This window comes from Corvus cornix, chromosome 12 (assembly GCF_000738735.6).
Source record: "Corvus cornix cornix isolate S_Up_H32 chromosome 12, ASM73873v5, whole genome shotgun sequence".
In the NCBI taxonomy this organism is placed as follows: Eukaryota; Metazoa; Chordata; class Aves; order Passeriformes; family Corvidae; genus Corvus; species Corvus cornix.
The window spans coordinates 14,141,270-14,161,169 of record NC_046342.1 but is presented as its reverse complement, the minus strand read 5'-3'; the positions used below and the strand labels follow the sequence as shown (position 1 = coordinate 14,161,169).

General features: G+C 47.8%; 2 protein-coding genes across 2 annotated transcripts in view; both read left to right on the top strand.

Annotated features, from left to right (window-relative positions):
* The window catches only part of ADAMTS9 (ADAM metallopeptidase with thrombospondin type 1 motif 9), an 81,307-nt gene extending 74,807 nt beyond the window's left edge, over positions 1-6,500 (top strand). Inside the window, 3 exon segments of the mRNA XM_039559099.1 lie at positions 1,435-1,539; positions 3,532-3,626; positions 3,925-6,500. Coding sequence (XP_039415033.1) covers positions 1,435-1,539; positions 3,532-3,621 — 195 coding nt within the window. The 3' untranslated portion in view covers positions 3,622-3,626; positions 3,925-6,500.
* Positions 6,501-16,939: 10,439 nt separating this feature from the next.
* PRICKLE2 (prickle planar cell polarity protein 2) overlaps positions 16,940-19,900 on the top strand; it is a 108,505-nt gene continuing 105,544 nt past the window's right edge. Inside the window, exons 1-2 of the mRNA XM_039558908.1 lie at positions 16,940-17,047; positions 17,322-17,407. Coding sequence (XP_039414842.1) covers positions 17,006-17,047; positions 17,322-17,407 — 128 coding nt within the window. The 5' untranslated portion in view covers positions 16,940-17,005. The remainder of the gene's footprint in view (positions 17,048-17,321; positions 17,408-19,900) is intronic.

The following is a 19,900-nucleotide window of genomic DNA, read 5'->3' as shown; positions in this document are numbered from 1 at the left end:
ATGTTCAGGCCCTCTGTTAATTACTGCTGATCGAAGCAGCCCAATTTCAGTAAGTGGCACATTCTTATCTCAGTGATCTGAAACTTTTCCCTTTGTGAAGATGGAGAAAGTGATGGAGAAAGTTCCCTTTGTGACTGTGAAGAAAATAATTTCCATTTTCCGTGTTATCAGGCCAGTGGCTGGCTAAGAGACATTCCCTAGGGCCTCAGTAAAGGAGAAAAAGAAGAAGAAATAGGCTGGGGGGGAAGAACGGGGTTTTGCTTGCATAGTTGAAGGCAGGGGGATCAGTCCATGACAAGGCTTGGTGGAAATGCTTGGCAGGGAGAGCAGTAGGGAGTAGATGCTTTTTGAAAGTCTGTAGGAGACAAATGACACTGTGTGAGGGATGGCTTGCTGCATGTTCCCAGCACACCTACCTTTTGTGGGGCTGGGGGACAAGTGATCTGTTTGGATAGTCCAAGGTATTGGGTGGGCCATATTGGCAAAGGGCATTAACAGGGAGTCACAGCAGCAGACAGCAGAGGGCAAACCTCTCCATCTCCTTCCCTCCCTGCTTTCAGAGCTGACACTTTCCTGCACAGCTCAGCGGCTTAGGAATTGACTTCTTACCTCAGGAATGCTCATAAATGTTAATAACCATCCACCTGACCCAGACAGTTTGCTCCTCACAGAAAATCAGCATTCCCAAGGCAGCAAGTGCACGGGGCAAAGCTAACAGCCATCTGGTACTGCACAGCCATGCTGGGCTGTGGGTCAGCCTGGGGATGTGTCCAAAGGATCCCTCTGTGAGTGCAGAAATGGGCAGGACTGGAGACTGCCATGGGGGTGAAGGGAGGGCTGGAGGGTTGAGCATTGGATGCTGGCATAGTCCTTAATTTTCCATCCATCTTTTGCATTTTGAGAGAGGGTGGAATTAAATGTTTTAAAGAAATAAGCAAATGGAAGAGGAAGAGTTTTTATTTCACTAGCCTGGGGGGGGGGGGGGGTGGCGGGGGAGGAAGCAGTGGAAAATAAGGAAAACAAGGATATGTGTGCCCTCTCCAGTTGAGGAGGGAGCACAGTGGCTGTAGCACAACCCTGAGGTTCCTTCCCACCAGCTGCTGGAGCACGTCAGGCTCTGCAGTTTGCCATGGAAAAGCCAACAATGCCCTCAGGCGGCAGAGAAGAAGCAGTGCAAAACCGGGGTAAAGCAGTGAAAAGCCGGGAAAAAAGGCAATTCAAAAGCAATCTGAAGCCCCTCCTTCTCTGCAGCCACCAAGGAGAAGAAATTCCTAATGTGAGCCATGCTGTGATTTGTACAATGGGTTAATCATGGTCAGAGCAATAGAAAACAAGGAAAACATTGCTGCCAAGATCCTGTTAGAAAAGTGACACCGTGGTGTGCTGGGAGTCTGGAGCACGGCATTTTGGGATAACCAAATGTTTGTTTTTTAGGGTCGCTTCAGCATAGACCTGTACGGGACAGGCCTGTCCCTAAGGGGAACAGCCAAGTGGCTCTCACAAGGGAATTATGCAGTGTCAGAAATTCAGAAATCCCCAGTAAGTTGTAACTTTAATTATGGCTATACCTGCTCATCAGAAGTTTTTAATCGCCACATTGTCATTCATGGCAACATCTTCCAATAGAGACTAACAAAAAAATGAACATCTTACATTAAAGTGTTGCATGTAATTGTAGTGGGGCGAGGCCCTGGTGGGTTTGACTTGATCAGAGTTGTCGCAATTAATTAGTGAGCCTGATTAACTGTGAAGCTGAGAGCACTGAGTGCTGTGGGGCAGATATATCCTTAATTAGTTGCCTGAGATGTCCAGCATGAAGTGTGCATCACAGAGAAGGGCAGCAGGACAGAGTCAGGACTGCAGAGCAGGGTTGGACCTGCAGATAGGGTCTGGTGCCAGGCAGACCCCTGAGTAGGAATTGTTCCCAAAACATCGTGAAAAAGTGTGGAGGATGTGGACCTTCCTGCTGGTCTGGTCTGGCTTTATCTCCTTGGGAGAGTCTCAAGTCACCGGAGTGCTGCAGGGGCACCATTCCTTGTCACTGCCTGTGGCTCTGCTGGCTGGAGCCTCAGGGTAAGCCAGGCAGCCCTTCACAATCACAGCCAAATTTGTACTTGTACTGCTTGATTTGCTTGCCTGTTAACACCTCCTGCAGTCACTGTGTGCCTTCACTCTGTTGCTCCTGTGTCATATTATGAAATTGTAGAAACCCAGAATTGCTTTTTTGGCTGTTACTTCATGTGAGTCATCCCAATTGCCAGTTAAAACTCTCCAAAGAAGGTCACCATAATCATTTAATAAACAGCAATTTGCAAAACATCCTCTCCTGTACTGCTTTCAGTCTCCCTGGCTCTGGGGAGCCTGAGTCTCCTCTGTGCTGGTGCTCTTAGAGGAGAATTGATGCTACTGGTCTGACCATGCTACAGGTGGAAGAGGACCAGCACAGGCCCTGTCTGTCAGTTCCAGCAGGTGCTTTTCTATTCTTCCCTTCTGAAAGGAGAGAAGTCAACTTTGGGGTTGCAGAGAACATCATGGCTGGCAGAATTAAAACAAACTTTAAGGAGCAGGGCTGCTCAAAAATTCTCCATCACCTGGTGGCATCTGTCAAGTGCTGTTCCAAGGGTGTAACTGCCTGCAGGAGCAGAAGAAAGAATGGTGTAGCAAGAAGAGATGATAGCAGCCTGCTGCAGTCACAGATCAGTAATGTCAAGGGCAGGGTGGAGCTCATTTAAAAATAAATGCTTTGTGCAAGCTTGTTGTGTGCTTAAGTCCAGTTTTCTGGTAATAGAGGGTTGAATTGCCCTCAAGGACTGTCTGTCCATTGTAATGACCAACAGGAGAAAGGCTCTGCAGAGTGAGATAAGGAAGGCCAGATGGAGGCATTGATCTCCTGACTCAAGTCCAGAGTTGCAGCCCGCTTGCTGGGCTCACCTGGAGACCAGCTTGACCTCAGGACCACTCCATATTTTCCCCTTCTGGCTGTGGGATGGGGAAGAGGGTTGGCACCTCAGCAAGTGGCATCACCTCACCCCATCACTTTCCCTCCTCTCTTGTCTCTGGAGCCACTCCAGGACTTTCCCTTCCAGGTGGATGTTTCCTGGTATTGCCTGCAAATACACTTCCCATGCCCCTCCCATGCTCAGGCAGAGCTGAGGAGTTGTTACTGTCCCAGAGTGGTTTTGCTCTCACTTGAGCCAAGTTTTCTACTCATTACTGTTATTCACTGTGGAGAAAGCAGATATCCTTGAGATATCCTCCAAATGGCCTTCTCTGTGGGCAGCTTTCAATTTAATAAATCAAAACTACCCTTCCCTATTTGTGTCCACAATCTGACCTGGTAGCACTAAAGAGAATTACATTTGTGTGTATTTGAATACAGTGGTGATTTTGTAGATTGATTTAGGCGTCATTTGTTTTCTTTCCAAGCCATTTTCTATTAAAAACCCTGGCTCAAGTAACCCAGATCTGGCCCTTCTGCAGCATGGATTTCCTGAGCTCTTACTGAGCTGTTATTTTTGATTTTGCCTGCAGGATGGTACCAAAGTAGTAGGAAGATGTGGTGGTTACTGTGGGAAGTGCACTCCATCATCTGGAACAGGCCTCGACATTCAGGTGTTATAGCAATGGTGAGTTCCCAGCTGCTTCTGCATGAAGGAAAATCTTCCCCAAAATGCCCTGAAGGAGCAGATCAGGCCATCCTTGCAAAAACACATTGAGTGCATTGGTGACAGCCACCCACCCCACAGAGCATCCTGGTGGGATCCCCTGCTCCCCCAGTAACCCTTATGGTTACCACACTGTCGCCTGGAAACACCTTCCCACCTTGCAGGCACCCACGTTTTCCCTGCTCTTGTGCCAGTTTCTCTAGTGACATATTCCAGAGGCCAGGATGACTCTAATGTGCACCTTTTCTGTCTTTTTCAGGTTGTCTGGGAGCAGCCAGTGGAGATGAGAGATGGATGAAGGATAGTGATGCAATACCTCTGCCTTCCACTTTTATATCTGTGTATATGTGTATATAGATCACATATTCCTAATGTACAGTTTAATATTTATGTTTGGGATTATTTATTTTGATTTAATATTTTTGTATGTAAAATCATTATATTAAGGCTGCTTTTACTATTTTTATTTTTTATTGTTAAATCCTGCAGTCGTAAACCACTGCATTTTGCGTACTCTACATTATATGTAGCATTATGATAAGTGATACTTTATTGTCACTGTATTCAGTTGTTTACTTTCAATCAGTAATTTTCCTTCCGTTATGGGCTGCTTTGGCCCTCCACGGTGCTACACAATCTGCATAGGGGTATTTTTGGCATTTCAATCTGTCTTTATGCAAGGAAAATAGACAAGATGTGCTTAAAATTTTATTTTTAGGGATTAGGCTGACAGCACTCAAGGAAAACATGACAATGAATACAGTGCTAGTTGCATTAGCAATCTTTATATTTTAGGTATGTTTTGAATTTCACATGACCTCTGTAGCCAGTGCTAAAAGTACTGGTTTGGTGCTAACATGATATTTATTAATGCTCTGTAGTTTTAGTTAATCCAGTGCCTTTATCATTGAAGAAGGGAATAAAGCAGAAAAATTGTCAGGGAATTCAAATCAGTCAAGATCTACCCCAGGTTTAGGATAATTCCTGTAGATGGATCTTCAGCTTAAGCCCCTTTTTCTTAGGGTTCTGAAGTGAACTCACTTTTTTAAAAAATGTATCTTTGTCTCCTAATTGCATGTGCCACTGTGCTTCCTGACTCCATCTGGAAGCAGGGTATTAACTCATCCCAGACAGGCTGATCAGGCCATATGTTTCCCTGGGCTGTGTGCTCAGAAGAGATGTAGTTTCTTACAGACTTTGTTACAAAATCCTAGTGTGCAGCTGAAAGCATCCCTGTGGTGTTCCCACCCGATGGGGCTGGTGAGGACCATGGGGACAGCACGCCCAGGGATGGGGACAGCACGCCCAGCCAAGCCACCCCTTCTCTTGGCCAGGGGACTCCACTGCAGGTACTTGCAGCATTTCCCCAGCTTCCTACTCACTCCCCAACCATCTGCAAAGGGAGGCTTTGCTGCCTCCTTTCAACAAGATCACTCTGTACCTACAGATGATTCTGCCCCCCCTTCAAAAGCAAGCTGCTCTACGCCTACTTCTGTGTTGCTTCGGATCTTCCTGATAAGGCATCTGTGCTCCTTGCCTCTCCTCATACCCATGTACAACCAGACATTTACTGTTGGCTTTTTTTAAATCAAACTGAGGAGCCATCTCCCTTAGGTGTGGTGGCTCCTGCCTGTATATAGCCGGTAGCACGCTGCTCTTTCACCAAGCTTCGTAGCACATTGAAGGGGGGTGATGTGACCGGATTATTGTTGTAGTCTGTGACTATGTCCCTTATCTCTTTCTCCACAACTTTACTTAGTGATAGGAGGATGCTGCCCGTTCACCTTACATGTCAGGGCAGCCAGGGCACAAAGTACAAGGAAAGGAGGCTTTTCAGCACAAAATTGCCACCAGTTTGGAAAACCAGAGAGGCTTATCTGGATAACTCTTTCCATTTTGGATGCAAGCAGTTACCAAATGCAACCTTGGGATCTTGTGTGAGTCTTTCACAGAGCTCCCCAAAGGATGTATAATCAGTCTGTTACAAAACAGTTGGATCAATGGTGATAAATGATCTGTTCCCTGGATTCATAACCCATGTGTGTGCTGGGCTGTGTTCAGCCTTTAGAGTGAAACCTGTCAGCCTGACAATCGGGGATCGATGCATTCCTATCAGCTGGGACACATCTCACAGGCGAGCAGGGCTGTGTTACAGCCCAGCAGCTGACGAGCTGGTGAAGGAAAGGGGAAACATGGAAAGAGAAAGAGAAAAAAGGAGAAAGAGAAAGGAGTAATAATGGAATAGTGATTTTTCTAATGATAATTGCTTTTGTGTAACTATAGTAGGGGAAAAGGGAAAATTGCACTATGAACTTTAGAAAGAAACAGTGCTTAGAAAGTACAGGCATATTATATTTTCTCTAATGAAGTGAATGGCTATTTATAAAAAGAAATACTATTTTGACCTGTACGCATTCATTTCTACCGTATAGTTTCAGAGCAGCTATTAACAGAGCTAGAAAAACCTAAAAAATATGAAATAAACTACAAGGGAAAAAAATGACAGAGCACGGATCCTGTGGTTCCTTAATGATCATCATTAAGTAGAGCAGATTTTGAGGACCAGAGACAATAGACATTCCTTGTTCAGGAAACAACGCTGGGTTTTGTATATCAATGCCATTATTTTTCTACAAACTGGGGTCTTTTTTTGCAAGGACTTTCCTGTACAATGTTTCTTTTCTTTCTGCTTATACCCAAAAGGAAATGAAAAGACCTGTACGACATGTCTTTATGGTCTTGCTGCATTTGCCATCGTATTTCAATACGTGTGTGCTACTATAGAGGCAAAATACTTTGTACACTAGGGAATAATACATTGAATGGTAAACAGTCTTTTCTGTGCTGGTGTTTATTTCCAAGGTTTGGGTTCCTTGTTTGATTGTCCCATGCCAAAGGAATCAGGGATGGGAAGAACGTTGCTTATATGGAGCCCTGCCCCAAATCGATGTTGGAGTCTGTGGACCAGGGACCACCTTGGAGAATGGCTATGACCATCCACTCATGTCCTGCTGGTTGGAGAGACTGATGCTCCCAAATTTCTGTCCAGAGAGGACTGCCCCAAGGTGCAAAATATACACAAGCACATCTCAGAGGTGCCCCATGCGTTGTTCAGATATGTCTGGTGACTGGGTGGTGCTGCCTTCAAAGACCAGGGACATCCTTTGCCATAGGATATAAGGGAGATAAACAGTTCATTTTGCAAATGTTTTTGAAGGGTGAGCTGGGATAATGGGCCTGGTCCATACCACTTATGGAAAGTGCTATGGAAAGAAATGTGGAAAAAAAAAATCAACTTTTCTAAATTGGAGAAAATAATATCAAATATATGAGAAAATTCAGGCAGGAGAAATTTGGTTTAAAAGGAAGCAAATGTAGGGACCACCTCCCAGGATGTCAATCAAGTGTTGAAGTGCAACCAGTCTTACAACACCACTGCCCCAGATACTGCAGGTGAGAGTGAAGAAGTTGCAATTTCTGTCCTCCCTTGTATGTTCCTCATGCTTTGTCTCAGAAAATGCTGCCGATCTCTTAGTGCTGGCAGCTCCAGCCTTTTCCAGCTTCTATGTTTTCCTCCCTTGTGCTGTCTGAAACACTGTCAGATGGAGAAAACAGAACATGCAGTATTTCAAAAGTTCAAATCTTATTTTAAATTATCAATCTCTTAAAAGTGTCTTTTCTATCATTTATCCTTAATAAATGATTACAAAGACTTTAAAAGTGAGCTGCTGTGGAATGCATATACAGACCTTGAATCGTATTTAACCTTCCAGCTGAGAGGAAAGATGTGTGCTAATGTCTTTACAAATAATTCGATGGGTGAAGGTATGGGTGTTAAAGTCTTTAAAATGGGTCTTAATGTCTCTACTGACTTTGGGCAGCAGGTTGTTGCAGAGCCCAGACAGTTTGGCTTCTGAAATAGGCATGGGTCTGCAGAAGCCCGAACTTCTGAACTTTGGGGTAAAACAGTAGGTTCAAGGGGGTATATGTGGTAGGCGGTTCAGGAAGGCTGTACCTTCCTAGTACCTCACCCAGTGGGGAAGGGAAGAGGGCAGCATGCGACCGGGAGTTTGGGATAAAAGGGAGGCTGTGCCCTCCAAAATCCCGAGGGAGAAAACCTCGCAGGTGCGTGCCCCGGCGGACTCCCTCCCTTTATTCAAATAAAGTTGAAGGACAACTCTGTCTCCTTTTTGGACATAAACCTTTGGCGTTTGTGGATTTTCCTGACAAAGCCCTGTATAATGAAAGGTCGTTTTAACACTTTCAGTGCTTAGGTTCTGTGTGCTTAATGCTGAGGTTCTATGACAATTGCAGCGCTCTTCTTCAGCCTCGTTGTGCAGCTTCAGAGACAGAGGTGATTGCTTTCTCTCTTTGGCCTTCTGCCCCAATGATGGGCATTTTTCCTGTATAGAAAAATAAAATGCATTTTGTTGAAGGCTGTTGGAAAGGAACGTCACAAGGAATTAGTCCTAAATCAGGACATTTGATTCCTTTCCTTCCTTTCTTCATAACCTCACTTTGAAATTCATATTGAAGAGTGAAGAGAGGCTTGGTCTACTGTGTCTTTCCAACACAACTCCTCAAACAGATGATTGAGGGCTGACTCAGAAGAAAGCATTCTGTCAGGGGAAGAGCACTTCTCCCATTACCAGGCAAAGGCACAGAAATTCAACCCAACCCAGGAGTCATTAACAGCTGAAGTGGCTCAGCTCATGTGTTAAGTTCTCCCATCACTTGAACTCTTCAAATGGAGAACTCTTTCAATCAGGTCGTTGTAAGAGACGTGTTTGAGTTCATCCAGAAGTCACAACCCTTTGCAGTGCTGGTCACGTAGTGGGAGGGGATGAGTCCCTTTGCGGTACAAATTCCTGGAGGCAGCTCTCCGGCTTGCATTGAGAAGGAGGAAGAAGCTGATGACCAAAAGTGGTGCCTGTCAGTCTCGCTCCAATATTTTCCAAGTATTTTCGCCTGTGAAGTGATCCAGGCAATTGGAATTGTAGCCTTCCAGAAGCAGATTAGTTGGCAAGTTTTTGACCTCTCTTTGCAATAGCGAGATGAAGAATGCTAAGAAGCATTCTTCTTATTTCAGCCTTCACAGAAGAGTCTGAATTTCCACTTCAAAGCTGGCTTAATTTTTCAGCTATTTTATATTAGCAAACATAAAGTACAGATTTGGGGAAAAAAAAAAAAAACGAAGAAAAGAAGAATAGTATTTTGACCTAACCCAAATGTCTGTTATACTTCATTTCCTGGGGAGGTTTCTTTTGTTTGTTTCTTCCAATTAAAAAAAAATAAATAAAAACAAAAAACAAACCAAGAACAACAACAAACCTGTGAGTTTTTCCTTGAAATTACTTATGCCTCTCTCTAGTTATAAATATTGGTTCTGAAGTGTTTGGAGATGTGATCTGTTGACTGTAAGTACAAGAAGATCTGATGTAGGTACCATTTTAAGCAAGGGAAGGTAGAAATGCATTTCTCCTTTGTGAAGCTGATCCAGGTCCTTCAAGGCAGGATATGAAGTGCAGAGGCTGAGGCCATGCCCATCAATCCATTTCCCCCATGAAAAACTCAGTTCTGCTGGGAGCAGAATGGTTTCCACATTACATCTCCTCACAGACTTGCACATGCCTGACTCTAATGCTCAGTCTGAGCTGCCAGCAGCAAGATCAAGCTGCAGCTACTTAAACATTTGTTGGTAGTCAGTGTCTCCATTTCTGAAGAGAGAGCATGAGAAGAAGAGCCAGAAGTCTGGAGTAATCTCTGAATACAAAACCCTTTGTATGTGGGACAGAGGGTGCAGGGGGAGGCAGGGTTCTGCATATTCTCTCTCAAAACCATTACTTGGCTCCATTCATATGCTTATAATTTCTTCATCCTTCTTTAGTCTGCAACTACATTTCGGAGGAGCAATTAAATTAATCAGGTCTTTCCTGCATTGTCCGTTTCTAATCCGTCCTCGATGGCTTGCTGACCTTCCTCTTTGAAGCTATTCACTGCTCGCTGCCTGCCTTCCCCAGCCCCACACAGAAAGGAGCATTGACTGTGAAACGCTTTCATTGCTCCCGCACCCAGGAGTAAGGAAGTGGGAATGGCTCCCTGCAAACTCACTGGCAAGAACAGACATGTCCAGGTTAGTCACTGTTACTGGCAAATACAAGTAGCGGTAAATACAAGTGGTGCCTCCAAACCACCCCTGGCAGGTGGGAGCAAGGCCTCCTGCAGCAGACGATGCAAGCAGGTACCAGATGCTGCCAGAGGCTGGAGCTGTGGCCTCATGCATGGCTTGGACTTCCCAAGACTTCTCAGCTTGGTTCCCGGTTTGAGTAGCCCTTTGGAGCAGGATCCAGATGCGTAGTAGTGGGAGCATGAAGCTCTGCACTTCCCACTGAGGCTGACGCCTTGCCAGAGTTTAGAACAAGCAGGTACACAACTGTGGCAATCTTTCCCTGCTTCAGAAAATGCAGCATAGCTGAACTGGCAAACAACTGACACCTAGAATAACAAACCAAGAGCTGCTGAAAGGAGTTGTAGGGCAGCAGAGGCCATGGAGGTTTGTTTCCTGGCAGCACAGGAGCAGCACGGTGAGTCTGAGCCTTGTCTGTGGGAGCAGGAGGCAATGGCCTCTCTTCTTGTCTGTGCTGGGGCTCAACGTCTGTCTCTCCTTCACCGTTCTCCTCCCAGGGTATCCCTGAGCATGCCATGTCTCCTCAAATCCACGTGTCTCAGGCGGACAGTCCACCCTGATCAGTGGTACAGGTGATCTAAGGAAACCCCAGCAGATCACTGTGCTGACTCTCACTTGAGCTGCTGCTCCATTCAGGAAGGGCAAATGCAGAGGTGATGCCCTTCATATCCACTTTTTAGAGATATTTCTGAATTCTGCTGACTGAATTGCATAAAGTGGGGTGTCCTCAAGTCATTTCAACAGCTCTTGTCAACACCGACAGCTTCATCCTGCTCTGTGTGGAAAAATGCAGTGGGTGTGCCTTGTGCTGGTGCAGACCTCACCTGGTATAACCCCTGAGAGCTGCCTGCCTGCCTGGGAGAGGCTGGTGCCCAAGTTAACCTGAGTATATCCTCCTCTTCAGCTTTCCTCCACATTGTGCAAATGGTATATGAAGCTTTCCAGGTATGACTGGCATTCAGATTTCACTAATGGTATTTTCCCATCTGATCATTCCCAATGGCTTGAGCCTTTCAAGAACTTAAATGTATGGCAGCACTTAACTTGGGAGAATCAGAAACTTTTGACAGAAGGTATGTCCTGGGCTGTTTGCCTTGGCTAAAGAACTGGTGGCTCCAGCAGGCTAAAATAGCAACAATATAAAACCTGCCAACATTGGTGTCCAGAAAAGAAACAATTTCTGGCATCTCAGGGCCACAGACAAAGTTTTCTGAATTTTCCCTTTGACCAGCTACCTAATTTCTTGTGATCTGAGCTACCACCAGCGGCCTGGTTTTGCCAGGCACTTCTCTCCCCTATTTATAAGCAGGTATCAACCCTGTAAAACTGTAAGTAAAAGACTCTTTTCTTTTTCTCCCAATGAAAAGAGACAATAAAGCAGCTTTAAAAACACGAGTAAAAGGACCTTTCCACCTGCAGGGTGGCAAATGAATGATTAATGTGAGGGAGTGCAGGACATCTGTGACACTTCCAGTGCCGTGGCAAGGGAAGGGCAGGATGGCTTCTCTCCTACCAGCTCACCTCCTGCCAGGCCCACTGACACCTGCCTCTCTGCCAGTTACCCCAAATTGGTTTGTTTTTCTTTATCTTCATAAATGGTCCTGAAAAGTCAAAGTAGCATGGCAGAAATGTGAATTTACAGCGTAACGCAAATAATTCTGCTGCACCAAAAGAGAGCTACAGGGAGTGAGGGGGGATAGTAGAAAATTACTTGTTGGTATAGTGCAAGGATGTTTGTGTGCAAATTGGCTGAGTCCCACCTGACTGCTTTGTTTAGCCTCAAACAGAAAGGCATTAAGCAACCACGTGAACTGTGGAACGGGGCCATCCCCCACCTCCCCACAGCCCCTCCTTGTCAGAGAGGCAGGGAGAGCTGCACTGGGGGACCCCTGAGATTGACAGCAGAGAAATACAGTTCTGGGAAAAGCTGCAGCACTGTCATTTCATTTCGTGAAGCAACAGCCAGAAGGATGAGGAGAGGGCTGGAAAGGGGCAGGAGGGAGGGAAGGGGGATGCACAGCCTGTGACACTGCCATGCTGGCATCAGAGGCCAGGGTGCCCAGGGTCCCTCCAACACCTCAGCAATGCCCAGCCTGCCCAGTCTGAGAGGAATAGATCCCTTTTGGGGGGGTGGTAAGTTTTATGTATCCACTTGGCTCTGCATTTCATAGCAGGTGCTCCCCTCCACAGAGTGGGACTGGGCTCCAAGTTTTTGCTGGTGTGGACTCCAACTTCCAAATGCTATTTACAGGGAAATTGAAGAGCGTCTTGAAAATTAACAATAGATGACTATAAATCTTACTCAGTTACCTAGCAACTAACACAATAAAATCCTAAGGTTAAAAGGAGAAGGGTTATTTGGAGATACCTTGGGGAGCACATAATGGCCATTTGCATTCCTGGGTGGGAGGACACAAAAAAAAAATTCCTGGGATATTTACAAATTAGTGTATTGATGAAAGAAAAATGGTGAAATTACTCAGTACAGTTTTAATCAAAATACCTCAGAACAGAGAAATCTAACAAAAAAAGTAGTAGTCAAATGATTGTGATAAAGAGCACTCAGAAAATGTATGGTGATCTACAGAACTTGTAGGAGGGTTTGTTAAGTTGCTAAGGCCGCTTTGTTGCCATTTGTGACATCTGAAGTGTGTGTACTGCAAAGAAACCATGTAATAAACATTCAGGGTGAATCTGACCATTATGTGCCTGATGGAATATGCCCCAGAAAAACCTACGCAGTGCAAAAAAAATTTAAAACCGAAGTAACATAGCATGATTCATCCCGGCCTGGGTTCCTGTTATGCACAGCACAGATTGAAATTCCATATCCCCACTTCAAACTGGGGTTTGGTTTATGCACAGCGTTTTCTGCCTGCAGTAATTGCAAATCTTGGAGCCAGAATGAGCAGAAACACTGAAAACTCCTAAAAGATTCTCATGGGGGCACATTTACCCAGGAAGAAGGAGGCTTGGTGGAGGAACGATGCAGCAAATTAGATGCCTGGTCCCCAGCACACTCCTTCAGCAGCTATGTCACTTAGAAGTATTTTTAAGTCCTCCTTTTGCTGTTTGAAAGGCTTCAGACAATAACTTCCTAATAACAGTCAGACATTTATTACCTTCAGGATTCTAGATGGAGACAGGATTCATGTTAAGCTGTAATTCACCTGCACAGGCTGCTGGCAGGAGGAACCACGAGGGGACTGACTTGGTCTGTAACAGCCAAATTCACCTTGGCATCACAGAGGGGAGAAATGGATGGGTCCAGCATCAAAATGAGAGCTGCTTTCTGCCTTACTCCGGTGCTTTCTGTTGGTGCTACTCCTGCCTTGGTGCTGGTGGTCAGGGCTGGACTGTGAAAGGCACAGGGGTGTCAGAGCTGATGGAGGGATGCTGAGAGCTTTCTGCATGCAAGTATTTTGGAGGTGATTTCCTCACATGGGGCAGGGTTTGCAGGATAGAAGAGACACGGGCACTTTCCTGGAAAGGCTAGCAAATTTTCCTGGCTTCACACACAAGAGTGTGTTGTCTGCCAGCTAACTCCCATCCAGAATTGCTGGACCAGAACTGGAGGCAAACTTTCCACAGTCTTTGGTGGCACAAGTTGTCCCCATATTTCCCATCCCCTGGCTGCAGTTACTACTGTGGACCTGCAGCTCCTCTTCCTGGGTGGTAAGGGCTGCCCACTGGGCTTGGACACAAGTCACTGCTGCTATTGCACATGCTGGTGTCCCAGATGGGACAGAGGTCACCAGGAGATCAGACCCCTAATGACAGCTCTGCCTGGCATCCTGGGCTGTTCTCCTGCACAGATCTATCCCATGCCAGTCCCTGCTCCACCTACCTTGTGACCAAAAGCTAGCACAGGAGCTGCATTTTACCTTTCCCTGAGCTCTATGATTTTCATCATAATTATTTCCGTAGTATCAGGTACAACAGGGAGCAGAACACAAAGAGCATGCCTGTCATTTCCCTCCTTTTGGGCATCCATGACTTCAAAAGGGAAATGGGTCCAACTCACAGTGCATGAATGGAGCAAATTGGGTTTTAAACAGGTTTAGTCATGAGAAGGGCTGGAAGGAGAGTCATCCCTAGGCAGGTTTGTTTGAAACAAATGGGAGGGGAGGATGACGTATGGAACAATTTAAGTGACAGCAGAAACAATAATTTGTCAGACAAACTGTCTGGCATGTATTATACATGTGTGTCTGTTTCTGAGCCTATTTGACAGCAGTATTTGACACCCCCCACCTCCAAGCTGAGTCTGCCTCCACTCAAGATTAAGATCTCCATGTTTATAAAAATAATAATGCAAAATCCCCTTTTGAAAGTAGCTCCCATGGTAGCACAGGTAGGGCTGGAGCTGTGTTGCTGTCCCCTGCCCACCCAGCCATGCCAGGATGGTGCATCATCCCCTTTGCACATGGTGAGAACAAAGGAGTGGGAGTTTATTTCCTGAGAGATCTTTACTCTTGGCAGCTTTTCTGGGGGAGGAAAGAGAAGAGGAGCATTCAGGCCAATGAGATAACGTATCCTCTCCCTTTTCCAAATGCATCCCAGAAATGATGTTCTGGCCTGGCTGTTTCCTTATGTAGATGCAGCATCTGAGCATCCCTAAAATGTGGATGGAGTCCTCCTGAATAGCCCTTCATTTATCCTGGATGTCTCAGGCCAGAGAGAAATTGCTGTCCCCATGAGATATTTAGGTGACCAGGAGTCCCTAAGGACCCAGCTTCACTGGGGTCTGTGCTACCTGAACATTTTTATGGCTCTATTTGGACTTGATTTCCCCAGATCCCTCTGCAGGCACACCAGAGCAGAAGCAGTGAGCACCCCTCACCCCTCTTATCTGCATCTTCTGCTCTCCCAGGCTGAGCCCTCATCTTCCCTCTTCTGAACATGTTGATGCAAGTCTTGATGCTCAGAACCTCCCCTGCCTTTTGCTTGTGTATTAAGGAGTCACCCCCTGTGCCTGCAGTATCTGCTGGCATGAGCCTGGAGGATACAAGCGTGCAGGGTGACAGGGAAGTTTGGTAGCTTCATGGACAGCTTGGGATGGAGGGAGGGGACCAGCCTGCCTTGTTTTAGGTAGCAATTTAGGACCTGCATCTTCATCAGAAGACTGGAGCTGTGATTCAGTACAGCCACACCTCCCAGGAATTTACCCTCCAACTTTGACTTAGTTTTGCTGTTTTAAACTCATAGCAGATGTCCTCACCAGCCCTTTTATTGAGGGCACATAGCATCTCTTGCAAAAGCAGAGCAATTAAAAAGGATTTGCAGGTCACCTTTAAAGCATTTCCCACAGCACGTCGAATCTTGTTGTAAGTCCTGTATCTAATACTGCTTTTATTTCGGCAGTTTTAATTGGAGTTTTAAATATTCTGAATCTTATGCAAGACACCCAAAGTGCTGGAGATTTTCAGGCCCTCTCTTGCATGACGCCCATTCCCTGAAATCCCATTGTCCTTCAGTAGAGATAACAGTAACTCAGCACCCCCATAATTTATTCAACATTGGATACAGGTTGCAGGTGGAGATGTTTCAACATGAGGTCAAACCCCAGTCTGCAACCAGTTGCCCACTGTGTGATGAAATGTGTACTTAGAGAGATCACCTCTTCCCTTGAGAGTTTATAATATATTCATGCATCACTGTATGAGCTGGGAACTGGGAGAGAAACCAAGAAGGAAATTGATGAGCAGAAGCAAGCAATAGAGGGAAGCTTGGAGGGTTTTGGAAAGGTAAAAATAGCAACCACAGAAAAACAGAGCAGGGAGCATTCAATATTTTCCCAGTGCCATGAAGAAGGCCTGTGGAAAAGGCAATTTTCTCCATGACAAAGTTCTCTGTGTGGGGTTTTTTCCTGTAGGTTGGGTTTGTTTGTTTTATTTGGGTTTTTTTAAAGGAAGCACAGTATTTACAGCAGGAAAGAGTGAAAATCTCCCCAAAACTTTTTGCCTGAGATTCTTCAAAAGGCCACCTCATCTACACAGCTCCCAGCCTCATATCAGCCTCCCAGAGAGGAAGATACGAGAGAAAAATTGACAAAAATGAGAATGATTAGATAAAAAAAAAAAAATCAAAGGTTTACCATTTTAACCAGCTGTAAGGCAGCAAGGCAAGGGAACAAAGAGGTAGGGAAGGAGGGAAGGAGTTGACAGGATCTGCAAACAACCACAACCCTGGGGGAAGCCGTGAAATGCTAATGGCGAAGCTGCTCCAGCCCCACTGGGGATGAGTTTCTGAGGAGCCCTGTGCTCTGTGAAGCGTTTGCTGCTCCCCCTCTCCCCACGGTTCATTTTGCTCTGCCTTGCGCCAGATGTGCTGTTTGATTGCAAACCCCAGGGACACGGGCTGGTTGTTGGCTGTGGTCATTGCTTTTAGTGCATTGTATATATGAAAAGAGTGGGCTGATGCATTGGGAGCCCCACGGCTCCCAGCCCCATGGATGCCAGGCTAACCAGCCCCATGGATCCCAGGCTCACAGCTCCCAGCCCCACAGATCCCAGGCTCACTGCCCTGCCAGCCCACAAGCAGCTCTGGGAGGACCGTGAGCTCCGGGGCTGTAACAGGTGCTCTGTGTCCCGGCACAGCTTCTCAGGCTGCAAATATATTTCCCGTCAGTGTTTTTCCCTACACCCTGCTGGTGTTTGTGAACTAAACCTATTCTCCTTGAGGAGCGGATCAGACGCCCTGCAGGAACCCTGGATGTTCGCTCCCTGCCTGGGCCAGTAAAATCCCCCTGCACAGCGCAGCGTGCGCCCTTCAGCCCTGCTGAGCCCTACCTCTGTCCTTCGGGAGCTCAGCTTCTTTACTACCACCCGAGCTGTGGAGCGTACCGAGGACATTGCACTGCCCACTCCAGACCCGGCCGAGCGCGGCGTTCCCGAGGCCGGCGGCACCGCAGCAAGCGCCGCGAAGGGCTCGGGGAGCACGGCTAACTGCGGAGCGGAGCGATGACAGCGGGACGGGGCGGGGGGAGCCGGTCCCTCCCGGGGCGGTGCCTGCCGGGCCGAGGGGCGGGTGAGGGGCGGGAGCGCGGCCGAGGGGCGGCCGCCGGGGGGGACGGGCCAGGCCGGGCCGGGGCGGCCGCTGCTGCCGCGCACTCGGGCTGGGCTGCGCCGGGCTCTGCGCCGGGAGCGCTGCCATGTTCGGCCGCGGCTCCCGCAAGCGGCTCTCCAGCCGCTCGGTGAGTGCCGGGGGGTCTCTCTCCCTTCTCTCCCCGCCCCGCTCCAACCTGTGGCTCCATTCCGCTCCATTCCCGCTGCGCCCCGGCGCCGAGCGGGTCCCCGCCGTCCACATGTGCCCCTTACTTGGGGTGCGTCCCCCCTCCAGCCTTTCCCCTGCCCTCTCCCAGCCGTGCGGGTGCCTTTCCCCCGGGCGTGTCCCTTTCCTTATCTCCCGGGTGCCTGTTCCCGTCCCCCTCGTCCCGCAGCCGGCGCTGACTCTGCCGTTCCTTGCAGCTGACGGCGTCGGGGGAACCGGAGCGGGGCCAGCCCTGCAACACCTGCGGGGACCAGTGCCCCGGCTTCGCCCTGCACGAGTGGAGGTAAGGCCCGGCGAGACCCCGCTTATCCTCCGGCCCATCGCCCCCGTCCCCCCCACGACAGGTCCCATCCTGGCTCTCCCTTCGCAGGGTTTTGCGGCTCCCTCCCAGTTCCGTGCGCATCCGGGGTGCAGATATGGCTACTTTGGGAGTGCTTGTGTTAGTCCGAAGCGTGTTGCCCACCCAGGGTAGGCGTTCTGGGGACACGGTCAGCCCCACACAGGTGTGCCCCACAGGTGTGGCCGTGGCCGCCGCCGGTGCGGGGCGCAGCAGAATCCAGATGCGGGACTGGGGTAACTGGTTTGGTAATTACCAACTCGCAGCCTCCCCGCTGCGGTCAGGGGCTCGTCCTGTTGCTCTGGGTCATGCCGGGGGCTGAAGCCGCCCTCACCTGGCAGGGACAACCTGGGTGGGGTGGGAAGGGGAAAACGGGGCTGAAGGGGTTCTGGCAGTCTGCACCAAACCGCTCCATGAAACTCCTGCCTCCCCTGTGACTGGATTTAGCCCTTGTCAGTGATGCCAAGCAGAGATTTAGCTGTTGAAATGGATGGGAGTGTGTAGGAATGAACAAGTATTTTTGGCTGTTGCTATTGTGTCTCTTTACAAACCTGACAGCACTGGTGCCTGCTAAGCAAAGCAAGCCCTGGCCTTCTCCTGGGTCAGCTCTTTCTCCCCTCCCCATGTTCTGCTGCCTCGAAATGAGTTCCTGCTGATGGGTGATCTGGGACTTGGTAATATTAAATCTGGGCTGTGGGCTCTGGGAGCTGTGCACAGTCTTAGTAGGCCAGGGAGCCCTTGGCGACCTTTTAACCTTATTTTTCAGGGTATACCCTCTTCTACAGCATCTGCTGTGCTTGGCATTCCTCCCAGCCTCTGCCCTACTTCTCAGAGCTGTGTCTCACCAGATTAAAGCTTGGGTTCAGAGCAAGGAGGGGGATTGATGTATTCCTTCTGAGTTCTATCTTAATGTTCAGCCTTGCAAATCATCGTTCCCTGTGGCATTTGCCCCAGGGTGTGGTAGGACAGGTTCCATAGGGTGAGGTCTGCCCTGAGGGATGCATAGCGGCAGGTGGGGCTCGCCATGGTCCTCCAGCCTGCCCTCTGCAGGTGCTGATGCCACATCCAGGTGTATCATGTCCTACCTCAAACCTTCAGGAGCTGAAGGTGTCCCTTTCTCCTGGGCTGCAGGAGATATGGTCTCTTGACACCCTCCCAGTGATATAAATCTATTAACACACATGTGGCAGATTCAGAAGGTCACCCCGGAGCTGTCTCCTTTTCACGGCTTTCTCAGGCTGTCCCGGGTTTCCTCGTGTTGCTTCAGAGCTGCTTTGTAATGCTTAAAAGTGTCAAGGAGATCTTTCAAATGAAGGATAAGAAGAAAAGCCATGGTCACCAACAATATTTCTCCCTTGCTCCAAGGACTTGTGAGGTGCTGTGGTTCATGTTTTGTTATGTCAGAGGGTACACCTGTACAGTAGCTTTTGAAGAATTAAGTGAATTTTTATAGCATCCCACCAGATGCCAAATGGCCCAGAAGAAGGGGCACCCAGCTGCCTGGGGAGTGTCAGATGAGAGGGATGTTGCAGCTCTTTTCAGATTGTGCCCTCTGCATTGGCACACTGTGCCTCTTGGCCAGATCCTGCCAACCCCATGTGCAGGAGGCTCCAGCCTGCCAGGACTACCCATAACCATCTCCTTTGCTGAGGAGCCCCAGACATGGGAAAGAATTTTTGATAAAACAGTATGGATTTTTTCCAGCAGCTTTCTCTCAGGGAAGAAGTAGTCACATTCCCTGAAGCAGGAGAAGGATGGGGACCCTTTGGGTATGGGTGGGGTCAGCCCCCAGAGGCACTGCAGCCTTCATGTTCCAGGTTTGCATCCCGCTGAGCAGGTTAGACCTTACACCAGGACTCGATGAGCTGAGAGCCCTCCTGCAGGCATTCCTATTTAATTGCCTGATATAAGAGTAATTACGCAATTAAGCCAAATAAAAGCAGCCTATTTGCCAGAACACAATAGAGAGGAAATGCGTTCATTTTTTACTAGCCAGTGGTCTATTAATGCCAGGAATAGATAAGCAGGCAAATTATTCACAGTAGTTTTGTAGGCTGAAAACATGCTGAGGAGCCTGTGCCCTCTGTGCATGAGGTGATGCAGCCACTGACTGGTGGGGCTGCTCACCTGAACATGCAGAGTGAGATAGAAAGAAAACAAGGGTTTGCAAGGAGATCCTCAGATTAGGGATATAATTCTGGACCAATTGACCAGTAGAGATTTGTAAGGCTTTTTATAATCCTTTAAACAGCGGAGTTTTGCTGATAAATGTAAATTGAACGTTTTTGCTTCAAAGATGCCGAGTGGTGATAACGCTTTAGGGAGACAGAATTTATGAACTTTTGCAGACACTGAAACCATTGCTGAGACAGGCATTGTCTATACCTAATTATGCTGGACTGTGTATTTTCTACTTACCTGTGATTTTAGGCGTCATCT